The sequence below is a fragment of the Salmo trutta genome, chromosome 36, assembly GCF_901001165.1.
Source record: "Salmo trutta chromosome 36, fSalTru1.1, whole genome shotgun sequence".
NCBI classification, from domain to species: Eukaryota; Metazoa; Chordata; class Actinopteri; order Salmoniformes; family Salmonidae; genus Salmo; species Salmo trutta.
This window is the reverse complement of record NC_042992.1, coordinates 17,490,619-17,513,261: the sequence shown is the minus strand read 5'-3', so window position 1 is coordinate 17,513,261 and position 22,643 is coordinate 17,490,619. Positions and strand designations below refer to the sequence as shown.

Below are 22,643 nucleotides of genomic sequence, written 5' to 3'. Positions count from 1 at the left end.
CTTCTGAGGTCCTGAGTGCTCTGGAGCAGGTTTTCATCAAAGATCTCTCTGTACCTTTCTCCGGTCATCTTTCCCTCGATCCTGACTAGTCCCTGCAGCTGAAAACATCCCCACAGCATGATGCTGCCACCAGCATGCTTCACCGTAGGGATGGTGCCAGGTTTCCTCCAGACTCTGGGCATTCAGATCAAAGAGTTCAATCTTGGTTTCATCAGACCAGGGAATCTTGTTTCTCGTGGTCTCAGTCTTTAGGTGCCTTTTGGCAAACTCCAAGCGGGCTGTCATGTGCCTTTTACTGAGGAGTGGTTTCCGTCTGGCCACTGTACCATAAAGGCCTGATTGGTGGAGTGCTGCAGAGATGGTTGTCCTTCTGGAAGGTTCTCCCATCTCCACAGAGGAACTCTGGAGGAGCTTTGGGTTCTTGGTCACCTCCTTGACCAACGCCCTTCTCCCCCGATTGCCCAGTTTGGCTCTACGAAGAGTCTTGGTGGTTCCAAACTTCTTCCATTCAACAATGATGGAGGCCACTGCGTTCTTGGGGACCTTCAATGCTGCAGAACGTTTTTAGTACCCTTCCCCAGATCTGTGCCTCGACACAATCTAGTCTCTTAGCTCTACGGACAATTCCTTCGACCTCATGGCTTGGTTTTTGCTCTGACATGCACGGTCAACTGTGGGACCTTATATAGACAGGTGTGTGGCTTTCCAAATCATGTCCAATCAATTGAATTTACCACAGGTGGACTCCTATCAAGTTGTAGAAACATTTCAAGGATGATCAATGGAAGCAGGATGCACCTGAGCTAAATTTTGAGTCTCACAGCAAAGGGTCTGAATACTTATGTCAAGGTATTTCTGTTTTTTAATACATTTGCAAACATTAAAAAAAAAAAGTTTTCACTTTGTCATTATGGGGTATTGTGTGTAGATTGAGGACGTTTTTATTTATTTAATACATTTTAGAACAAGCCTGTAACGTAACTAAATGTGGAAAAGGTATTCAGAATACTTTCCGATTGCACTGTAAGTTAACTGTTAACAAAGTTTCTGAATACTTAAGTAAATAAGGTATTTGTTTTTGTTTTTTTATACGTTTGAAAAAAATTCTGAACCTCTTTTTCACTTTGTCATTATGGGGTATTGTGTGTAGATTCATGAGGATTTTCATTTTATCAATTTTAGAATAAGGCTGTGACGTAACAATGTGGAAAAAGTCAAGGGGTCTGAATACTTTTCGAAGGCCCAGTAGATGCAAAATTGTAGAACTTTTTCAGAATTAACTGCCCCTTGAACGAGCCAAAAACATTCCTACCCCAGCTTAGCCTCTGTTCCACACAATAAGATTCTCCGCTCACGCTTTGCTGCTGTTTTGCTAAATTAGCGAGCATGTATATTGTGTCCCCATAGGGCTGCCGTAGCCTAGCATGCTGCATTAAGGCGGTGTCAACCAGTTTATTTTAAGCTAGTGATTAGGCTGCTAGAGACAGAATTCCTAGAGGCCTGTCAGAGGCTGAAATATACATGCAGGAGTCAGTGTGCTGTTTGAATCCACAGAGCTGTCCTAAATTAACACTTTCACGCTATGTTGTAAAACCCAGATTAAGGGCGCACATCTAGTGATATAAAGTAGAGTTTTTAATGGTGGTAGAACTGCAGCTGTGGAGAGTTGGACCTTCTGTTTCTAGTTTTTATCTGGCTGTGGTTTAGGATCGGTTCAGGGTTACTTCTATGTGTACCTTTTCTGGATGACTTGATAAGTTGTAGCCTGGGTGTCAGTCTGTTTCTGCTCTAGCCTCTTGCTAACTCATTATGGAATTGCCATGTTTGACTTGACAGTGGAGTAGGCAAATGCACAAACCAATCTGGGACCAGACTAGATCAATTGTGGTTCAGACTGAGTTCCATGTTTGTAGCAGTAATGATGTGGGGATAACTCATTGAGTTGTCATTGTTCCCCTGTCTGGTTAGTTAGTGTGTCTACTCATTATAGATGTGTTGATGAAATGTGGTGCAAAGTTAAGTTCCCAGTTTGTAACAGTTATAGGATAACCCATTGGGTTGTGTCAGTGCGCCTCACTCTGGGACAATATAATGGTGTTTCATGTTTCAGGACGCTTAGTCACCATTCTAAAACCGAGTGGCTCCTGTCATGCAGCTGGGATGATGTGGCTAGGCTGCTCACCAGCTGCCTTTAGGCCATCAGGGTGCATGTCAGGCCCCACATAATTAATACAATCCTTCCTCCACACACAGACACACTTGGATTCTCCAGCTGGACCCTTGGACTCTTCATTGCCACTGAGGGCTTTCTCTCCTGTCCCAAACATATGTTTACAAACCAGACTTTTTCTTCATGGTACCATGATGCAATACGCAGGGCAGTTTTCATTATGACCTTATTCATCTTGTCCATTGGCACAGCATGACAGTCTCTCTCCATGTCTCTCACCATGTCCTCTTAGAATAGGAGAGTGCAAGAAGATGGGATTATTTATCCAATCTATTTTATCCAACTTGCCTGTTCGATTCATACCTTCAGATTAAGATGTATCACTCAAACGATGAATGTCCATCACCCGAGGTGGGTGGCTCTCAATAAAACGAGACAAGAATCTCTCTTAGTTATAAAAATGGATTCTTCTCTCTTACCATATTCCTCGTTATTTTCACACCTGCGCACCTCCCCTCTGACACTCAGACAAATCTGACAGTCTGAAAAGTTATAGCTATGTTTCTGATTATCAGATGACTTTCACATGTTAAATAATCCTTCTAACTATTGGTCAGAGTGGTGTTTCGGGGGGGGCAGTGATGACCCTATCCACTTGGAGGCATCCACACCTGCCTCTATAAACCCTGTTCATCTGCCCCACAGGGAGGTCAGCACAGACAGTGGGCTTTTGTGGCACAACCTGATACAGGGCAGGGTGAGTTTACAAGGCAGCAAGGACCACTGATAGTCTATAAACACAGATGGAGCACCTCTCTTTTCCATGTCGGAAGTTTGAAGGCCCTGTAGCACTCAGATGACACCCCCAGTACACACCTCCTTCAACCCTCGTTCAGTCTCTGTTTTAATACCACATCTGTGTACTGGAAGTTCTTAAGGTTAACATGCGTTACTCCATAACAATGCCAGGTTGTAAGGCTGAAGCTATGATAATCAGCAAATTAATGTTTCATTTTGTCCTCGAAAGCCAGGCCTACATGTTGATTGATTTAGATTTTTCAGGTCTAGAATACAGGTGTGAGATCTTAATTTGACCAGTTTTTTTCTTAATTTGACCAGTTTAGTCGCAAATCCTGCAGCAGAAGGATTTGATTATGAATGAATACAAAAATAATACATTTCTAAAAGGAAATGATTTTGATAGGTTACATTAGGCTATGGTTTAGGTGATGCCTACGGGATACACTTGTGTGTTGTAGTGGAGACCAATATATCTATCTTGTGTTTATTAAAGGGTAGGAAGCATGCTTTCACTCACCAAAGTAACAGTGTGGTCAAAGACTTAGCAACTTAGTTGTCGTCACGATCTGGTTACCTATAACTACAAACATAGTTATGTTTTAGTGTTTTTACATATTTATTAACTTATTACCCACAATGCACTATTTCTCAACGTCATATGGCGAACCGGTGCTACCTAGCTAGTTCCAGTTGCTAACATTAGCTACTAGCCATGTTAGCATGTAATTGCATTCCAAACCAAGTATTAGTGTACGTAGTAGCTCACCAGCTCTACCGTTCAAAACTTTGGGGTCACTTAGAAATGTCCATGTTTTTGAAAGGAAAGCAATTTTTTTGTCCATTAAAATAACATCAAATTGATCCGAAATACAGTGTAGACATTAATGTTGTAAATGACTATTGTAGTTGGAAACGGCAGATTTTTTATGGAATATATTTCTGATCAATTTGATGTTATTTTAATGGACAAGAAAATTGCTTTTCTTTCAAAAACAAGGACATTTCTAAGTGACCCCAAACTTTTCAACGGTAGTGTACATTCACTAAGAAGAAACCATGCAAATTTATGCAAAAAACTTGTTGATTGAGGCGAGCGGATTGGCTTAGAGAACTGCTTATGCCAGTAACATTATTTGATAACTGATTAGCTGGCGTTATGCATTTCCTAAACTTTGGTTTACTTTAATGTAGATATAACCTAGGAGTTGATAGCAACTGGTGGACTCAAGCAGTACTAACGTAACGTTAGCAGGCTAGTAGGGCTAACATTAGCAGGCAAGTTGGCTAGCAACCTTGCAAGCTGAATTTTAACAAATTCAATGTATTTGCTTGTAAGTTAACTGAATGTTATTTAAACCAGTACTTTTGATGCTTATTCTAATGCAAATCCACATGTTGAATGTGGTTACGTTTATGCTACCTACCCTTTAATCTATATAAAACGACAGTTGTTGATGTATGGCAGCAATGTAGATAGATTTTTGAGTGTAGTAGGATCTACAGTTGTAGGACATGTATTCTGTCCGGTGCTTTAACATTTGATCGAGGGAGAACTGCGGGTTTTCAGTGAAGTTATGTAAATCACAAGGCTCATTTGAATTTCCTGCGGCTGAGTAATCAAATTAAGATACTATATCTATAATTTCATTTGCACTTTTTTAGAGCCAACTTAGTGAAGACATAAGACTAAAATGCTAATCAAACACTGAAATATATACATTTATATTCTGATTATTGTGGCAGCACCAGGTCATTCCTGGTACATTTCTATGTACTTGGAAACTGAAGGTGATTCTGAAATCTTCATTTTGTCATAGAGCCAGAAGAATCAATCTGACATAATTCATCAAGGTGTTGTCTAGCCTGGTTCCATAATTGTTTGCTCTGTCTTGCCAACTCACGTGGGACAGAGACCATAAGAGATTACAGGACAGCACAAACATATCTGGGTCCAGGCTAGGTTTTGTCTGAGTCCAGGGCAAGTCATTTAATGTGAGCCATGTGTATGGACAATGGATGAATCAGGCCCATGAGCACACCCACAAAGCAGCTTAACCATAGTCTGGGGAGCCAGGCTTTAAGAGCCAGGTGGAGGGGCATGGTCTTTATAGACTGCACTAAAAAAGCTGAATAAACACAGCGCGCTAAGATCTTTCAATAGCCATTAACTTAACAAAATAAACTGCCTCAACTATTCCTCAAATCTTTACCAGTACAGTAAAAAATCTGCTGTGTCTCGTTAGGCATGCCACAGTATGGGGGGCTCTTAAAGATTAGGGTCTAAGCCCTTGCCCTGATGCCCTTTGCCCTTCCCCCATCTTGGCTACATGTACTGTGGAGTTTTAGGTCAGTTAGGGATGACGTGCTGTTCTGAGATTGGTTAGTCATTCTTTGATTTATTTCTAAACATGCGTTGCAGCTGGTTATTAGACTATTCAAATGATGTATGAAGAAACATCACAATGTCAAGGACTGATGTCATTGTAGCAAGCGTCCATGACATTACCCAGAGAGGATGTCGTGGGTTTGGGAATGGAAGGCAAATGATTAGTTGGCCTAATTGGGCATCAGTTGTATATGCGGTCCTTTGTGGCTCAGTTGGTAGAGCATGGCGCTTGTGGGTTCGATTCCCATGGGGGACTAGAATGAAAAAAGTATGAAAGTGTATGCACTCACTACTGTAAGTCGCTCTGGATAAGAGTGTCTGCTAAATGACTAAAATGTGAAATACATTTGCCATTTGTGGCATTCAATTTAAAATAATGATTAACTGATCTGTAAACGAGTATCCCCTTTGTCTTTCCAGTGAGAATGAAGCTCTGTGGAGGGAGGTGGCCAGCCTCAGACAGAAACACGCCCAGCAACAGAAAGTCGTCAACAAGGTAAAAGACAGTAACGGTACCTGCCACTGCTCTGACCACGCAGAACATGGGCTTGGCTCTTCTGTGCTATGGTAACATAGTAATTCATGTGATAACACGTGGTCCTTTGTAGCTTAGTTGGTAAAGCATGGTGCTTGTAACGCTAGGGTAGTGGGTTCGATTCCACCCATACGTAAAATGTATGCGAGTCGTCTTGGGTATTATGCTACAAGCTTGGCACACCTGTATTTGTGGAATTTCTCCCCTTCTTTGCAGATCCTCACAAGCTCTGTCAGGTTGGATGGGGAGTGTCGCTGCACAGCTATTTTCAGATCTCTCCAGAGATGTTCAAATCCGGACTCTGGCTGGGCCACTCAAGGACATTCATAGACTTGTGCCGAAGCCACTCCTGCGTTGTCTTGGCTGTGTGCAGGTCGTTGTCCTGTTGGAAGGTGAACCTTCGCCTCAGTCTGAGGTCCTGAGCGCTCTGGAGCAGGTTTTCATCAAGGATCTCTTTGTACTTTGCTCCGTTCATCTTTACCTAGATCCTGACTAGTCTCCCAGTCCTGCAGCTGAAAAACGTCCCCACAGCATTATGCTGCCACCAGCATGCTTCACTGTAGGGATGGTGCCAGGTTTCCTCCAGACTCTGGGCATTCAGACCAAGGAGTTCAATCTTGGTTTCATCAGACCAGAGTATCTTGTTTCTCATGGTCTCAGTCTTTAGGTGCCTTTCGGCAAACTCCAAGTGGGCTGTCATGTGCCTTTTACTGAGGAGTGGCTTCCGTCTGGCCACTACCATAAAGGCCTGATTGGTGGAGTGCTGCAGAGATGGTTGTCCTTCTGGAAGGTTCTCCCATCTCCACAGAGGAACTCTGGAGCTCTGTCAGTGACCATCGGGTTCTTGGTTACCTCCCTGATCAAGGCCCTTCTCCCCCTATTGCTCAGTTTGGCCAGGTAGCCAGCTCTAGGAAGAGTCTTGGTGGTTACAAACTTCTTCCATTTAACAATGATGGGGACCTTCAATGCTGCAGATATTTTTTGGTACCCTTCCCCAGATCCGTGCCTTGACACAATCCTGTCTCAGAGCTCTACCTACAATCTCTTCGACCTCATGGCTTGGTTTTTGCTCTGGCATGCACTGTCAACTGTGGGACCTTATATAGGCAGGTGTGCACCTTTCTAAATCATGTCCAATCAATAGAATTTACCACAGGTGGACTCCAAACAAGTTGTAGCAACATCTCAAGGATGATCAATGGAAACAGGATGCACCTGAGCTCAATTTCGAGGCTTATAGCAAAGGGTCTGAATATTTATGTAAATAAGGTATTTCTGTTTTTTTTATATTGAATCAATTAGCAGAAATTTCTAAACCTGTTTTCGCTTTGTCCTTATGGGGATTTGTTTATGGATAGATTTTTTTTTTTTAATCCATTTTACAATAAGGCTGTAATGTAACAAAATGTGGAAAAAGTCAAGGGTCTGAATACTTTCCCGGATGCACTGTATGTATGTATGTATGTGTGTGTATATATATATATAACACTTGGATTGTGTCCTAGATTTGTTTGTCATCGTCAATGATTCTGAATGTGTGCACTGCAGGGATTTTTCTGCCATTGAAATCCTCGGGCGACCTAAATGTTTATTTCCTTTTTAATTTATTTTTATATTTTATGTACAATACAAAACATACATATACCAATGACAACATTGTAGAAATATCAACTACATCGCACCTCACAGACCCACTAGCACCCCGTCTCCAGCGCCAGCATCACTCTCCGCAACATGGACTGAAACTGCACCATTTTGTTTCTCTCCGTAGCCCACGCACTTTCAATATTTTAAATAATAAATCATTACATTTTTCCATTGTGTCAATGATGGCGGATTGATTTCCAAGTTTTTAGTATACGTTTTTTCAATGAGTGACGACAAGAGAATCGTCCAACCCATCGGGTATCTCACGACATCCCTATATGTCATGTCTTGAAATATGCAGACAGACGGATTGAAAGTAAGTTTACATTGTAATACTTCTGACAGTCAACTTTCTAGCTTCGCCCACAACTTCCGGACATTATAGCGTTCCCAGAGAGCATGGATCATTGAGTCATTAATAATTTTACACTTAAGACATGACTCTGACGTTGTGCTGTAGAATTTGTGCATTTTGTCTCTTGTATATTAAACATTAGTTTATACTGGATTAAGCGTACATTGTCGTTAAATGTCATTTACAATTGCAATGCCTTTAGTCTTCCATGTGGACCAATTTATCAGTGAATTGTGAAAAGCTATCCAAGGAATGTTCTATAGGGTTGTATTTTTAGGAAGTCACATTGGTTCTTGTAGAATACGTTTCATTTTCTTCCAAGTTGTTACAGTGTTCGTAACTATGAAGTTGTTAATGTTCTTAGCTTTATCCTTTGAAAATAGACATGTAAAAATATTCTGAGGATGAGCATCCACATCCTCTATAGGTACCCATTGTTCCTTTTTAGTGCGTTTAACTATATGTCACAAGTAAAAGCCTTGGGTATCGAGTTTATACAATTCCAAATCTGGAAGGTTAGAACCACCCTCAGACTTAGGAAGATGTAAAACTTTCCTTTTTATTCTATACATTTTTTATACTGAGCAGTTGTTGGCTGCTTTTCCTTTTAATCTGCGGTCCAACTCATCCCAAACCATCTCAGTTGGGTTGAGGTTGGGTGATTGTGGAGGCCAGATCATCTGATGCAGCACTCCATCACTCTCCTTGGTCAAATAGTCCTTACACAGCCTGGTGGTGTGTTGGGTCATGTTGAAAAACAAATGATCGTCTCACTAAGCACAAACCAGATGGGATGGCGTATCGCTGCAGAATGCAGTGGTAGCCGTGCTGGTTAAGTGTGCCTTGAATTCTAAATAAATCACAGACCGTGTCACCATCAAAGCACCATCACGCCACCTTCTCCTCCATGCTTCAGGGTGGGAACCATACATGCGGAGATCATCTGTTCACCTACTCTGCGTCTCACAAAGATAGGTGGTTAGGACCCAAAATCTCGAAATTTGGACTCATCAGACCAAAGGACAGATTTCCACCGGTCTAATGTTCATTGCTCGTGTTTCTTGGCCCAAGCAAGTCTCTTCTTATTATTGGTGTCCTTTAGTAGTGGTTTCTTTGCAGCAATTCGACCATGAAGGCCTAATTCACGCAGTCTCTTTTGAACAATTGATGTTGAGATGTGTCTGCTTTTATTTGGGCTGCAATTTCTGAGGCTGGTAACTCTAACATGCTGACCACACCGCTTGCACGTGCATGTTGGTATTGTCCACCCACACCCGATGCAATCAGGGCACGCAGGTTGAAATATCAAAACGAACTCTGAACCAACTATATTCATTTGGGGACAGGTCAAAAAGCATTAAACATGTATTGCAATTTAGCTAGCTAGCTTGCTGTTGCTACTGTAGCTAATTTGTCCTGGGATATAATCATTGGGTTGTTGTTTGACCTGATTCACAAGGTACTCTAATCTGACAATTAATCCACAGATAAAACGGTAAACCGAGTTCATTTCTAATTATCTCTCCTCCTTCAGGCTTCTTCTTCTTCTTTTGACTTTATATGGTGGTTTGCAACCAACTTGAAGGTGCGTTACCACCACCAACTGGGGTGTGAACCTCAGTTCATCTTTCATTCACCCACGTGGGTATATGCTCCTAAAAACCAATGAGGAGATGGGAGAGGCAGGACATGCAGCGCGTCACAAATAGAACCAAGTTTTATTTTAGCTCCTGGCTACGCAGATGTTAAAATATAACCAATTTCTTGGTATTTTACCAAATAGGGCTGTCTTCTGTATACCAACCCTACCTTGTCACATCACAACTGATTGGCTGAAATGCATTAAGAAGGAAAGAAATTCCACAAATTAACTTTTAACAAGGCACACCTGTTAATTGAAATGCATTCCAGGTGACTACCTCATGAAGCTGGTTGAGAGAATGCCAAGAGTGTGCAAAAATGTCAAGGCAAAGGGTGGCTACTTTGAAGAATCTCAAATTATATAAAATATATTTTGATTTGTTTAACACTTTTTTGCTTACTACATGATTCCATATGTGTTATTTCATAGGTTTGTTGTCTTCACTATTATTCTACAATGTGGAAAATAGTCTAAATAAAGAAAAACCCTTTAATGAGTAGGTATGTCCAAACTTTTGACTTGTACTGTATTCTTTGATAATATAATCTAGACAGTCAAGGAGAATTTGGAATTTTTTAAACAATGGATTTGATATTGTGTTTGAGCAACAAAAAATTCACAGCATTAGCCATGGCAAAATGCATGGAGTTGCAGAAAATTAGCTTTAAAACTCCAAAAATGTCTCTCAGCCCCATGGAGAAATGTGTAGAATTGCAGAAAGTTGGCTTAAAAATGCCCAAAAACTCTCTACACTGTCAGGATGGGGGAGCCCAAAACATTCCGACGGCAAACTGCCCATCGCCGCACCCACCACCTAAGCCCCTTTTTGATCCAGAATAAACCCTGTACTGTCATTGCATTGGTGTCTGGGTGTATATGTAGAATTTAAATTGTCTAATAAATCAACCAATCATCTCCTAACTAGAGCTGGGACGATAAACCAAACGTTGACACAGACTGTACCAACCATTTATCGAGGACATTTAACTGATATCGATAATCATGATAAGTAGCTAGAGAAATGTATACGAGACAAATTTGAATTTTTAAATGAAATAAGTCTGATAATATAGGCAATTGCTAACGGTTCAATTGCTAGTTAAAGCATTCAAAGTATTAGCAGACGTTCTAAGGGTACGGCAATATACAAAAGTAGGCATGTTAGAAATGTATAGTTCTATTTATTGTTATCGTGATAATTCAGTCAATTTATCGTGAAATTTGCCAATATCACCCAGCTCTACTGCTAACTGTGTCTGTCTCCCACAGCTGATCCAGTTCCTAGTGACCCTAGTGCAGTCCAACAGAGTCCTGGGGATGAAGAGAAAGATGCAAGTCATTTAACATAGCTACCGCACATTCAATAGTGAACCAGTAAAGGGTTGTGAGTGTTTGACTCTTGTTTTGTGTCTCCTCTCTATGGAACTACTAAAGTCCCCTGATGCTGAATGACAGCAGCTCTGCCCACTCCTTGCCCAAGTTCAGCAGGCAGTACTCTCTGGAACATCTTCAGGCCTCGCTGCAGGGCTCGCCTGCTATCTCCGTGAGTTCAGCATCACCGGGAACCTAGCCGAGCTTGGCACCTCCCTGTGGTAGAAGTGGAACTCAGGCTGAGTGAATTCACAGTTGATGCTATTGCTTACAGCTGTACTTTACAATTGAGTTATGATATGGACAACTTGATTTGTAAGGCATGTTTTGATGTAGGCTAGTGAGGTAAGTACACAAAATTGTGACAATCTCCAGAAAAGACTTCATCAATCACAGATGGCTAATTCATATCTCAGACATGAGGACTTACTGTAAGTCACTTTTTAAGTTTATTGGTCTTTTAACCAGACAGAGGTAAGCTAGTGCTTTCAGAGGTGTGGTCGCTGGAGCGCCACTAAGAAAGGTGTATTGTTATTGAGCTTGTGTTACGCATCTGATCTTGTTAGTGGGCCTCCCGAGTGGTACAGTTGTCTATGGCGTCACTACAGACCCGGGTTCGATCCCAGGCTGTGACGCAGCCGGCCCGAGACCGGGAGACCCATGAGGCGGCTCACAATTGGCCCATCGTCCGGGTTAGGGGAAGTTTTGTCCGGCCGGGATGTCCTTGTCCCATCGCGATCTAGCGACTCCTTGTGGTGGGCCAGGCGTATGCACACTGACTTCGGTCGCCAGCTGTACGGTGTTTCCTCTGACACATTGGTGCTGCTGGCTTCCAGATACTGCAGTGTGCCAAGAAGCAGTGCGGCTTGGCAGGATCGTGTTTCGGAGGACGATTGGCTCTCGACCTTCGTCTCTCACGAGTCCGTAGGGGAGTTGCAGCGATGGGACAAGACTAATGACCAATTTCGATATCACACAATTGGGGAGAAAAAGGGGTAAAAAAAAGTATTTTTAAAAAAAAAATGTCAACTGATCTTGTTAGGATGTCAGTACAGCTGTACTATGTATGTGAATGTGTGTCATCTTCCCAGGCCTCGGGCGCACCATTCACCAGTACCGGTCTCTTCACGGCAGAGCCGTCTCTTAACAATGGCCCCATAATCTCTGACGTCACCGACCTGGCACAGGCCAGCCCTGTGGAGGTCACTAATGAGTGGATAGAGGAAAGGTTAGTGAGCTTGCCTCATTTCATCAACCATCTGTTAAATGTGATTGTTTTTTTTTGTGTTTTTTTTTTAAAATCTACTTTTCTTTCCTGATCACATGACCTGACCAAGAAATCCTCTAACAACTAAGGCAGGGATCATCAACTAGATTGTTTTCTTGAGGGGATGGTCAGGGAGCAGAAACAGACTTCAAATTGACCGCAAGAAGCCCAAACGGATATATCATTTGACTAAAACATAATCATTTCAAACCTTGCTTACATTTGTATACTTTTTTCATACCTCTCTATTATGCGTGGGAATACTTTGGAACCAATTTCCAAAATTCAAATCACTTGGAGCTGATTTGATGGGCAAATAAAATCACCCACGGGCTGCCAGTTGGGGAACCCTGAACTAAGGCCTAAAGTTTTTCCTGGTCAAGTCAGGATTCAGCAACAACTCCTGACCCCATACCAACTATCCAAGAATAAACAAAATTACCCCATTTCTCTTCCTGTCTTCAGCACGAGCCCATTGGTCCACATAAAGGAGGAGCCGTCCAGTCCCGTCTTGGAGGAGGTCTGTCCGGCCGAGGCCGTGATCGGTGGGGCAGGAGTCCAGGTAGACACGCCCCTGTCCCCCATCACCTTCATCAACTCCATCCTGCAGGAGAGCAACGAGCCTAACGCGTCCCCCGCCCCAACGACCCCTACGGAGCAGAAGTGTCTCAGCCTCGCCTGTCTAGACAAGTGAGTGATTCCTAGATAATGTCACCGTGATCAGGTCCCACTGCCAGTCTGTCCCTCAGCCCTTCCCACCTAGCACAGGCCAACAGATATGAGCCTAATTCTCCCCTTCTACACTCGTGTTCATTTGTTCACTTCCCCTTAAAGGATTCCTTGTCAATCTAATTGGCTAAAACACACCGCAGCGATAGGAAGGCCACCTGCTGCTTTTCACTATTCGTCATTGCGGTTTTTCCATAGCTTAAGATCCACTTGCATCACACTAGCATTTCATTGCCTTGATAATCAGTCGTCGCATGCCAGTGGACGTCTGCAGCCTTCCTATTGTCCTATGCTTCTCCCCATGCTCAACCATCTCTGTGTCTATCACGTCACATTGCATCAAGAGGATGTGCCAGGGATTCAAAGCAGCTCCTCCACTGATGAACAGTTTAGGCAGCTGTTAGCGCTTTATGCTAGTTTAATACGCACCATCATTCAACAAGCTCTACATACACAACCCTCTTGCCTTTCTCTGGTTTTGCTAAGTATACACTTCAAAGACTAGGCTAATTATTTTAAACCAAACATGGATTGGATGGCACTTTAGACATAGTTCTGTTGATTTGTTGCATTTCATCTTGGCTTTTTAGTTTTAGGATTCTGGCTGTTGGTGCTAACTGTACATAATAAGTTACTTGCCATTTAATCAAACTAATGCATACTGTAATCTTAATCTACTGTACTTCAGATGTATAGATTTATGGGCATACAATACATCAGACCGAGAAATGCAGTTTTCAAATTTTTTTTGCTTTTTCTTTTTTCCTTTCTTGATGTTGTCTCAGTCATTGACTTCTGTGTCACTGTTGAGATGAGTTAAAATGATTTGTTTTCTAGAAATCGTACTCTCTAATGGAAGCTAGACTGTACATTACATACAGTGCCTTCAGAAAGTATTCACACCCCTTTACTTTTTCCACATTTTGTTGTGTTACAAAGGGGTTACAAAGATTCAATTTTGGTCAACGATCTACTCAAAATACTCTTGTCAAAGTGGAAGAAAAATTCAAACATTTATTCAAGATTAATGAAAAATAAAACACTAATATAGCTTGATTACATAGATATCCCCCCCTCCCCGTGAAAAAACATGTTAGAATCACCTTTGGCAGCGATTGAAAGCTGTAAGTATGTTTAGGCAAGTGTCTAAGAGCTTTCCATACCTGGATTATACAATATTATTCCTGTTATAATTTGTTTTAATTCTTCAAGCACTGTCAAGTTGATTGTTGATCATTGCTAGAAGTATATTTCTAAGTCTTGCCACTGTTCCTAGGCCGTCATTGAAAATAAGAATTTGTTCTTAACTGACTTGACTAGTTAAATAAAGGTAAACAAATATATAAAATAATAGATTTTCAAGCCAATTTTTGTCAAAACTGTAACTAGGTCACTCTGGAACATTCAATGTTGTTTTGAAACTCCAGTGTATATTTGGTCTTGTGTTTAAGGTTATTGTCCTGCTGAAAGTGAATTTGTCTCCCAGTGTCTGTTGGAAAGCAGACTGAACCAGGTTTTCATCTAGGATTTGCCTGTGCTTAGTTGTATTCCATTTCTTTTTATCCCCAAAAAACCTCCCTAATCCTTGCCAATGACAAGCATACCCATACCATGATGCAGGCACCACAATGCTTGAAAATATGAGGAGTGGTAATCAGTGATGTTATGTTGGGTTTTTCCCAAACATAACGCTTTGCATTCAGTACATAAAGTTAATTTCTTTACCACACATTTTTGCATTATTAGTTAAGTGCCTTGTTGCAAACAGGATGCATGTTTTGGAATATTTGTTTTCTGTACAGGCTTTCTTCTTTTCATTTAGGTTAGTAACTAGAATGTTGTTGATCCATCCTCCAGTTTTCTTATCACAACCAACAAACTCTGTAACTGTTGTAAAATCACCACTGGCCTCATGGAATCCCTGAGCAGTTTCCTTCCTCGCCATCAAGTGAGTTAGGAAGGACAACTGTATCTTTGTAGTGACTGGGTGTGTTGATACACTATCCAAAGCCTAATTAATAACTTCACCATGCTTAAAGGGATATTCAGTGTTTTTACACATCTATCACTCTTTATGAGGATTTGAGAAAAAAATATCTGGTCTTTGTGGTTTAGTCTGTGTTTGAAATGCACTGCTCAAATGAGGGACCTTACAGATAATTGTGTGTGGGGTACAGAGATGAGGTAGTCATTCAAAAATCATTTTAACCTCATTTTAACCTCTATTTTAACCTCTTAACTCCTGAACTTATTTAGGCATGCCATAACAAAGGGGTTGAATACTTATTGACTTAAAACATTTCAGCTTTTTATTTTGTATACATTTTGAAAATATTCTACAAACAAAATTCCACTTTGACATGATGGGGTATTGTGTGTAGATCAGTGACACGAAATCTAAATTTAATCCATTTTAAATTCAGGCTGTAACAACAACATTTAGAAAAAGTAAAGGGCTGTAAATACTTTCTGAAGGCACTGTATGTTGTGGCTTAATATTTTTTTCAGCAGGATATCATTTTAAACCAGCAGCCATTCAACGTCCCTTTTCCTGTGGTCCCAATGCCCCTTATCAGAGATCACTATATAATGATGAGATGCTCATGTCTCCGCCCTAACAATGGAGTCGTCGACAAACTTAGGTCCAAAATAAGCCCATGGAAACACATTGGGCTTATTTTGGACAGATTTTGACGAGAGTGGGAACAGCTTGCTTTGCCTCTTCCTCTCTGCCCTTATTCTTATTTTCAGCCAATGAGAAGCCGAGTAGCCAATGTGATCCCCCTTCCTGGGCTGTAGTCAACCTATGGGGTGCAGTGTGTAGTAGTGCTATGGTCTCCTCTCTCTCCAGCTGTTGTGCTTCTATCTTTTCAGTTCAACACAGATGTCAGAGGTCTCTCGCCTCTTCCCCAGCCCCTCCTCGACTCTACACCTCAGACCTCACCCAGGGTTAGCATTTCAGTTGGCCCACAAACCCTGTTATGTTGTCCTCCCCCCAGAACTCTTGATTGATGCTGCTGCCTGTACCTGACATTGTTTTCTGGGCTTGTTTCTGCTGGCAATCTGTCAAGCCTGTGTGTAAGTTGATAAATGAACGAAGTGATGTCTATACTGAGCAAATATATTAGATCAGTCATTATTGCGTATCATTTACCCTATCCCTGGATGTGACAACCTGTACTCTTGGTCTACAAACAGTGTGTCTCAATATTTGATAGTTCTCAGTATTTGGCACCAACTGAGAACATCATTATTGATAATTGATAATGTTTTGAACACACAGGCTTGAAAAAACATCTGATTCAGCATGTTTTGTCCAAATGTTAATCTATCTGCACAACCCCAAATGCTACCCTCCATTTAGGTGAGTGGGTTTTAATGTGGCAGGCCCAGTGAACTGTAGGGGAAAGGCAGACTATTCCACGTTCTGGGGATCAGGCTCACAACTCGGTGATTGTGTGGCCCGCTCAGCGCTGTTCCAATGGCTTCTGTTGCTCATATCAAATGAGTTGTGTTGGGTGATTTTACTACTATTTCTTTCAAACCGCTAATTTGCTTTAATGCGTGTTTAGTCAGGGAGATCTTCAGAAACGTATAAGTATGAACCATGTTTTGTTTTTTGGTGTAGGAGTGAGCTGAGTGACCATTTGGACAGCATCGACAATGGCCTGGAAAACCTGCAGACTATCCTAAACGCGCAGTCCATCAATTTCGAGTCCTCACCCCTCTTTGAAGTAAGTTCAGGCTAAGTTTTTCTGTCCCAGCAACCGTATGCTGAGGCATTTACTGTGTGGGACACTGACTGGTCAAATAAGAATGTGCAGTGAGGTTTGTCACTCTGCGTTTCTAGGTGACAGGGTGTGTTTTAAAGGGACTGTGGCTTTTTTGGTGAACTCGGTGTGAGTTGACCCTGACTACACAGAGTTTATGGGTCAGGTTATGTTTGTGCACACTGGTTTTACATAACATCAGGATGTTTCTGTGACACAGACTGACCAGGTGAAAGCTATGATCCCTTATTGATGTCACTTGTTAAATACACAATCAGTTTACATTTTATAAAAACTATATATATATTTTACCCTTATTTTACCAGGTAATTTGACTGAGAACACATTCTGATTTACAGCAATTAGATGCAGTAAGAGACTGGTTAAAGAAGGAATTTTAAGCCTTGAGACATGGATTGTACATGTGTGCCATTCAGAGGGTGAAAGGGCAAGACAAAAGATTTAAGTGCCTTTGAACGGGGTATAATAGTAGGTGTATGAAGAATGGTCCACCACCCAAAGGACATCCAGCCAACTTGACACACATATGGGAAGCATTGGCGTCAACATGGGCCAGCATCCCTGCGGAACGCTTTCCACACTTTGTAAAGTCCATGCCCCGACGAATGAAGGATGTTCTGAGGGCAGGAGGAGGGGGGGGTGTAACTCAATATTAGGAAGGTGTTCTTAATGTTTTGTACACTCAATGTATATTGTCTTATTCCTTGTGAATGTTATTATTGATATGATTCTGCTGAAAACCCCCAGGGGATAATAACATTTTCTGAAAAACCCCAGGGGATAATAACATTTTCTGAAAACCCCCAAGGGATAATAACATTTTCTGAAAACCCCCAGGGGATAATAACATTTTCTGAAAACCCCCAAGGGATAATAACATTTTCTGAAAACCCCCAGGGGATAATAACATTTTCTGAAAACCCCCAGGGGATAATAACATTTTCTGAAAACCCCCAGGGGATAATAACATTTTCTGAAAACCCCCAGGGGATAATAACATTTTCTGAAAACCCCCAGGGGATAATAACATTTTCTGAAAACCCCCAGGGGATAATAACATTTTCTGAAAAACCCAGGGGATAATAACATTTTCTGAAAACCCCAGGGGATAATAACATTTTCTTCAACTACTTGTCTTTCAGTTCTTCAGTTCTTCCCTGCCTGGTTCTGAATTCGACCTGGAGAGCCTTGACTGTGTAAGTTAGACAGATTCTAGAGACAGAATTTACACAATCCACATTCTATGTACACAATGAACACCAAGCTAAAAACTACAGACTACATTATGAGTTGTGCATGTATAGATAAAACAATTTACAGGGTAGGGGAAATATATAGATAATATAAGGGTCTGTCAAAGGGCAGATGCGGGATGTGCTTGGTACAAAGGGCAGGTGCGTGATAGCTTGATGTTCATTGTGTACATACAATCTGGATTGTGTAAATTCTGTGTACAAAGAGCAATGTGCAGTTCTATGAAAGTGCAGGGTGCATAGTCCATGGATGAATAGTAAACATGAAGGAAAAGATCATCGTGGACAAGGTGGCTGGTTGGTGAGGGCCACGGCACGGGGGAAGAACCTGTTCAGGTGGCAGGAGGTTTTGGTCGTGATTGACCTGAACCATTTGCCAGAGGGTAGTCTTTGGGAGATGGGGTTGAAGGGGTATGGATATAGACCTGCTGCCGTAGCAGGGCAAGGGGATTGTGACTTTAGCTATTTACTTCCTTTTGTATTGTTGATAAAATAAGTCAGTGTCTCACACTGTAGGCTCCTCTGTTTTTATAGATCCAGGACTTGCTTTCATCAGATCCACCCAAAGGGGCTGAGAGAAGTGACAACTACACAGGTAAAAACTCCTAATATACTGTATATCATGCTGACTATGCATTATTTTGTAAATATTAATTTTGCTTTTATGTGACTGTGTACTGATACTACTACTACTACTACTACTACTACTACTGCTACTACACAGTAAAATTGCAAGAGTTAATTCAACTCGCATGGAGTCAAATTCAACACCATTTTGGGGTTTATATAGTCCCACCCCATTTAGTCAAAACATCTGTGGTTTCACACTTTTCTGTGTTTTTAATTGGCTCCCATGCCATTTTACACCTTTCTGTGTTTTAATTGGCTCCCATGCTATTTTACACCTTTCTGTGTTTTTAATTGGCTCCCATGCCATTTTACACTTTTCTGTGTTTTTAATTGGCTCCCATGGTATTTTACACCTTTCTGTGTTTTTAATTGGCTCCCATGCTATTTGACACCTTTCTGTGTTTTTAATTGGCTCCCATGCTATTTGACACTTTTCTATGTTTTGAATTTCAATCATCTGACTACATTTTCCCTTTAGTACTTTACTACCTTTTTAACACTGTAGAGACTAAAGCCTAATTTGCATATTTCCCACTGTGCTATTTGAATGAATGATAAGGTTACCACCGATTACCATGACATCTAATTCCTTATGGAATCCAGCCTGAAGGAGGACACCAACAATCTGAACTTTACATGAACCCCAACCGGCTGTCAAAGTTATTGCTAGGCTGGAAGGTGTAATTTGAAAGGACTACTTAGTTGTTCCCGTTTACACAATCTATCTCAGTAACGCTTGCAATAACTCCAACCACTAACCCAATCTGTATGTTGTTTATCTTTGCATACCATAAGATCAATAACAACCAATGTACAAAACAAAGATATTGAAACAAACAATTCAAAATGATCTACCTGCAACACAGTATGCTGCGAAATATGATAATGAGGCCTCTGTCACTTCTTGCAATATGTAGAAAACACTCCAACATTTCCTGGTTGTTTAAAATTGTAGGTATTACTTTATTTGTATAGTCCATCCATAGATGCTCTCCAGACTATCTGTAACATTTCAACTCTCCTAACCTTAACTGTTGCTCTAACTCTTATTCTAAACCTAACCGTAAACTTAGCAAGCAGTTGCTTATCAACAGATAGTTTGTTGATAGTATGTTATCCAAATAAAGTGTGACCAAATTCTAACCGTTTGCCTAATTTAAGTTTGTGACACAACTTTGGACCAATTAACCACTGTGAAATACTGTATTTTTTCAATAACCCAAAACATTGTGTTTTCTTCTGTTTTAAAGCTTAGTATGTGAAAAACTAATCTTAAAAACGGGAAGCATGCAAATGGATCTACTGCTTTTCTGACTTGCTTTCAATGAGAATGACAGATGTATAACAAATTTCTATGTGAATTTAGTCGGATCGCCTAAAAACCATCATACTCCACGCATACTACTCATCATACTACATAATACATACTACTCATCATACTACATAATACATACTACTCATCATACTACATAATACATACTACTCATCATACTACATAATACATACTACTCATCATACTACATAATACATACTACTCATCATACTACATAATACATACTACTCATCATACTACATAATACATACTACTCATCATACTACATAATACATACTACTCATCATACTACATAATACATACTACTCATCATACTACATAGTACATACTACTCATCATACTACATAATACATACTACTCATCATACTCCGCATACTACTCATCATACTACATAATACATACTACTCATCATACTACATAATACATACTACTCATCATACTACATAATACATACTACTCATCATACTACATAATACATACTACTCATCATACTACATAATACATACTACTCATCATACTACATAATACATACTACTCATCATACTACATAATACATACTACTCATCATACTACATAATACATACTGCGGAATTTAACACACTTGAATCAACCTTTAAAATGTCATAGTGAAAGAACATTAACACTTTCAATGTAATACTTGTGTACACTAAAGAAGTGTAAAAGGGCTATGGAAACTCCATAGATATCTAGTTAAATAAAAAGATCTCGCTGTCTTCATAGATCTTAGTTTCATGTTTTTCTACGTTGATTAAAGCAGGGAAGCAGCTGGTCCAGTACACCTCCCAGCCAATGCTACTGACTGACCCACTGACCAATGAGAATGGCGGAGCGGACCTCCCCACTCTGCTGGAGCTGGAGGGGGACTCGTATTTCACCCAGGACCCTGAAGAAGACCCTACCATCTCGCTCCTCACTACCGACTACCACACAGCAGCACCAGACAAGCCCGAACTATCCTAAAGCGTTTTTTTTATAAAGTGATGTATTGCAGTGTTTTTTTGTTTTTGTTTTTTTGTCATTATGTTAATGTGCAGATGATGAAAAATCAACCTGTTAAAATATGTATTATTATGGTGTTCATTATTCTCTGAGCTGTTGATTTTCATTCATTTTAAGGCTTAAACTACTTATTGAAAGAATTTTGCTTAGATGAATCAAACCAAATGTTCGACTTACGCTACTGGCATGGTTTATTCAGCCCATGGAAAGGACTTCCTGGGTTGAATTATCTGTGATCTTACTGGCGGACATAAATAAAGCTCAATCATAATCATTACTAGGTCAAGTTTTAAGCGTTGATCACCAAGCTCCTTTAATTATTAAAAGTGGAAGTATGCAGAATAATTTTGTTATACCAAGGGTGAAGATCTAATACATTTCAAAGGTGTGTGCGTGTGTGGTCCACGACTCCACCTGAATCATTTCTTTCTTGTCAACTCTGTTCTTTTAGACTCACTATCCAAGGGATGTGGCTTGACTGTTTCTAGGAAAAAAACGGTTTTTCTGTTTCTTTTTTTTTTATGTTTAGGTTCTTGCGCTTTCACCTATTGATATAAGGATAGTACCTTAATCATAATTTTTTAAGTGTTTGAATCTTTGTGCTGCACCAATATGTTGTTTTATTCACATTAGATGCAGGAAGTGTTTTCTTTGACATTTTCCCTTGCATAATTCATAATGGAATGCTGTTGGTATTTCAGCACCTTATAGTTATACTCTCGTATCTAAGATTGTTCCATTTTATTACTTGTTGTTTAAAGAACCATACATTAATTTATTTTAGACAGAGTTCTCCAAAACACCAAATACTACTTACTCTAGCCCTCAGAAGTGTCAATGTTCACATGCATATAGTCTGGATGACAAAATCATATTGATTTTTTTAAGTAATATAATGAAACATTGAGTATTGAATTGCAATTCATATTTTTTTCTTTAAGCATTTTTTCTTAAAGACTAGATGACCAACTGTCAATAAAATATTACACGTCAGACATCTGAATGGCATGGAGTTTTCTACTAGATAACCCATCTGCCTTTGTTCACAGTAAGCATTCATGTCTTGAAATCGAACTGATTTGGTTTAGATTTCTTGAAACCGAATCCACTGACTTAAGACTGGCCTTTGTACAATTGTACAATAGACTGCTTTTAAGATGCTTTCTGTATATGACAACAGATTGACATAATATCCTGGGTTAATCCTTCTATACCAGCCAGCACATCCCATTATGTGGATTGCTTTTTGGGATAGAAATTATTTGAATTTAAAGCAGGATTCCATGTACAGTGCATTCGGCAAGTATTCAGATCCGTGGACTTTTTCCACATTTTGTTATGTTGCAGCCATGTTCTAAAATGGATAACATTTGTTTTTTTCCTCATCAATCTACAGACAATACCCCATAATGACAAAGCAAAAACAATATTTTAGAAATGTTTGTAAATGTATTAAAAATACAAAACCGAAATATCACATTTACATAAGTATTCAGACCCTTATCTCGGTACTTTGTTGAAGCACCTTTGGCAGTGATTACAGCCTCAAGTCTTATAGGGTAGGATGCTACAAGCTTGGCACACCTGTATTTGGGGAGTTTCTTCCATTCTTCTCTGGAGATCCTCCCAAGCTCTGTCAGGTTGGATGGGGAGCGTCACTGCACAGCTATTTTCAGGTCTCCAGAGATCTTTGATCAGGTTCAAGTCCGGGCT

The 22,643-nt window shown here is 40.4% G+C and overlaps 1 protein-coding gene and 1 long non-coding RNA gene across 4 annotated transcripts in view; one reads left to right on the top strand and one right to left on the bottom strand.

Annotated features, from left to right (window-relative positions):
* Positions 1 to 21,925, top strand: part of hsf1 (heat shock transcription factor 1) — a 31,105-nt gene extending 9,180 nt beyond the window's left edge. The window contains exons 5-14 of one of the 3 annotated variants that reach the window (XM_029734867.1): positions 5,778 to 5,853; positions 10,806 to 10,867; positions 10,971 to 11,079; positions 11,999 to 12,135; positions 12,640 to 12,864; positions 15,778 to 15,852; positions 16,532 to 16,637; positions 17,837 to 17,890; positions 18,482 to 18,542; positions 20,689 to 21,925. In XM_029734867.1, the coding sequence (XP_029590727.1) occupies positions 5,778 to 5,853; positions 10,806 to 10,867; positions 10,971 to 11,079; positions 11,999 to 12,135; positions 12,640 to 12,864; positions 15,778 to 15,852; positions 16,532 to 16,637; positions 17,837 to 17,890; positions 18,482 to 18,542; positions 20,689 to 20,891 (1,108 nt within the window). In that variant the 3' untranslated portion in view covers positions 20,892 to 21,925. Of the gene's footprint in view, positions 1 to 5,777; positions 5,854 to 10,805; positions 10,868 to 10,970; positions 11,080 to 11,998; positions 12,136 to 12,639; positions 12,865 to 15,777; positions 15,853 to 16,531; positions 16,638 to 17,836; positions 17,891 to 18,481; positions 18,543 to 20,685 lie in introns of all 3 variants that reach the window. The other 2 variants (XM_029734866.1, XM_029734868.1) reach the window with 2 other exon arrangements.
* LOC115175565 (uncharacterized) lies at positions 18,435 to 19,432 on the bottom strand. Its single transcript, XR_003872061.1, has 2 exons — positions 19,009 to 19,432; positions 18,435 to 18,969 (listed from the first exon to the last, which is right to left on the bottom strand). It is a non-coding gene; the product is annotated as an uncharacterized LOC115175565 (long non-coding RNA).
* Positions 21,926 to 22,643: the final 718 nt, after the last annotated feature.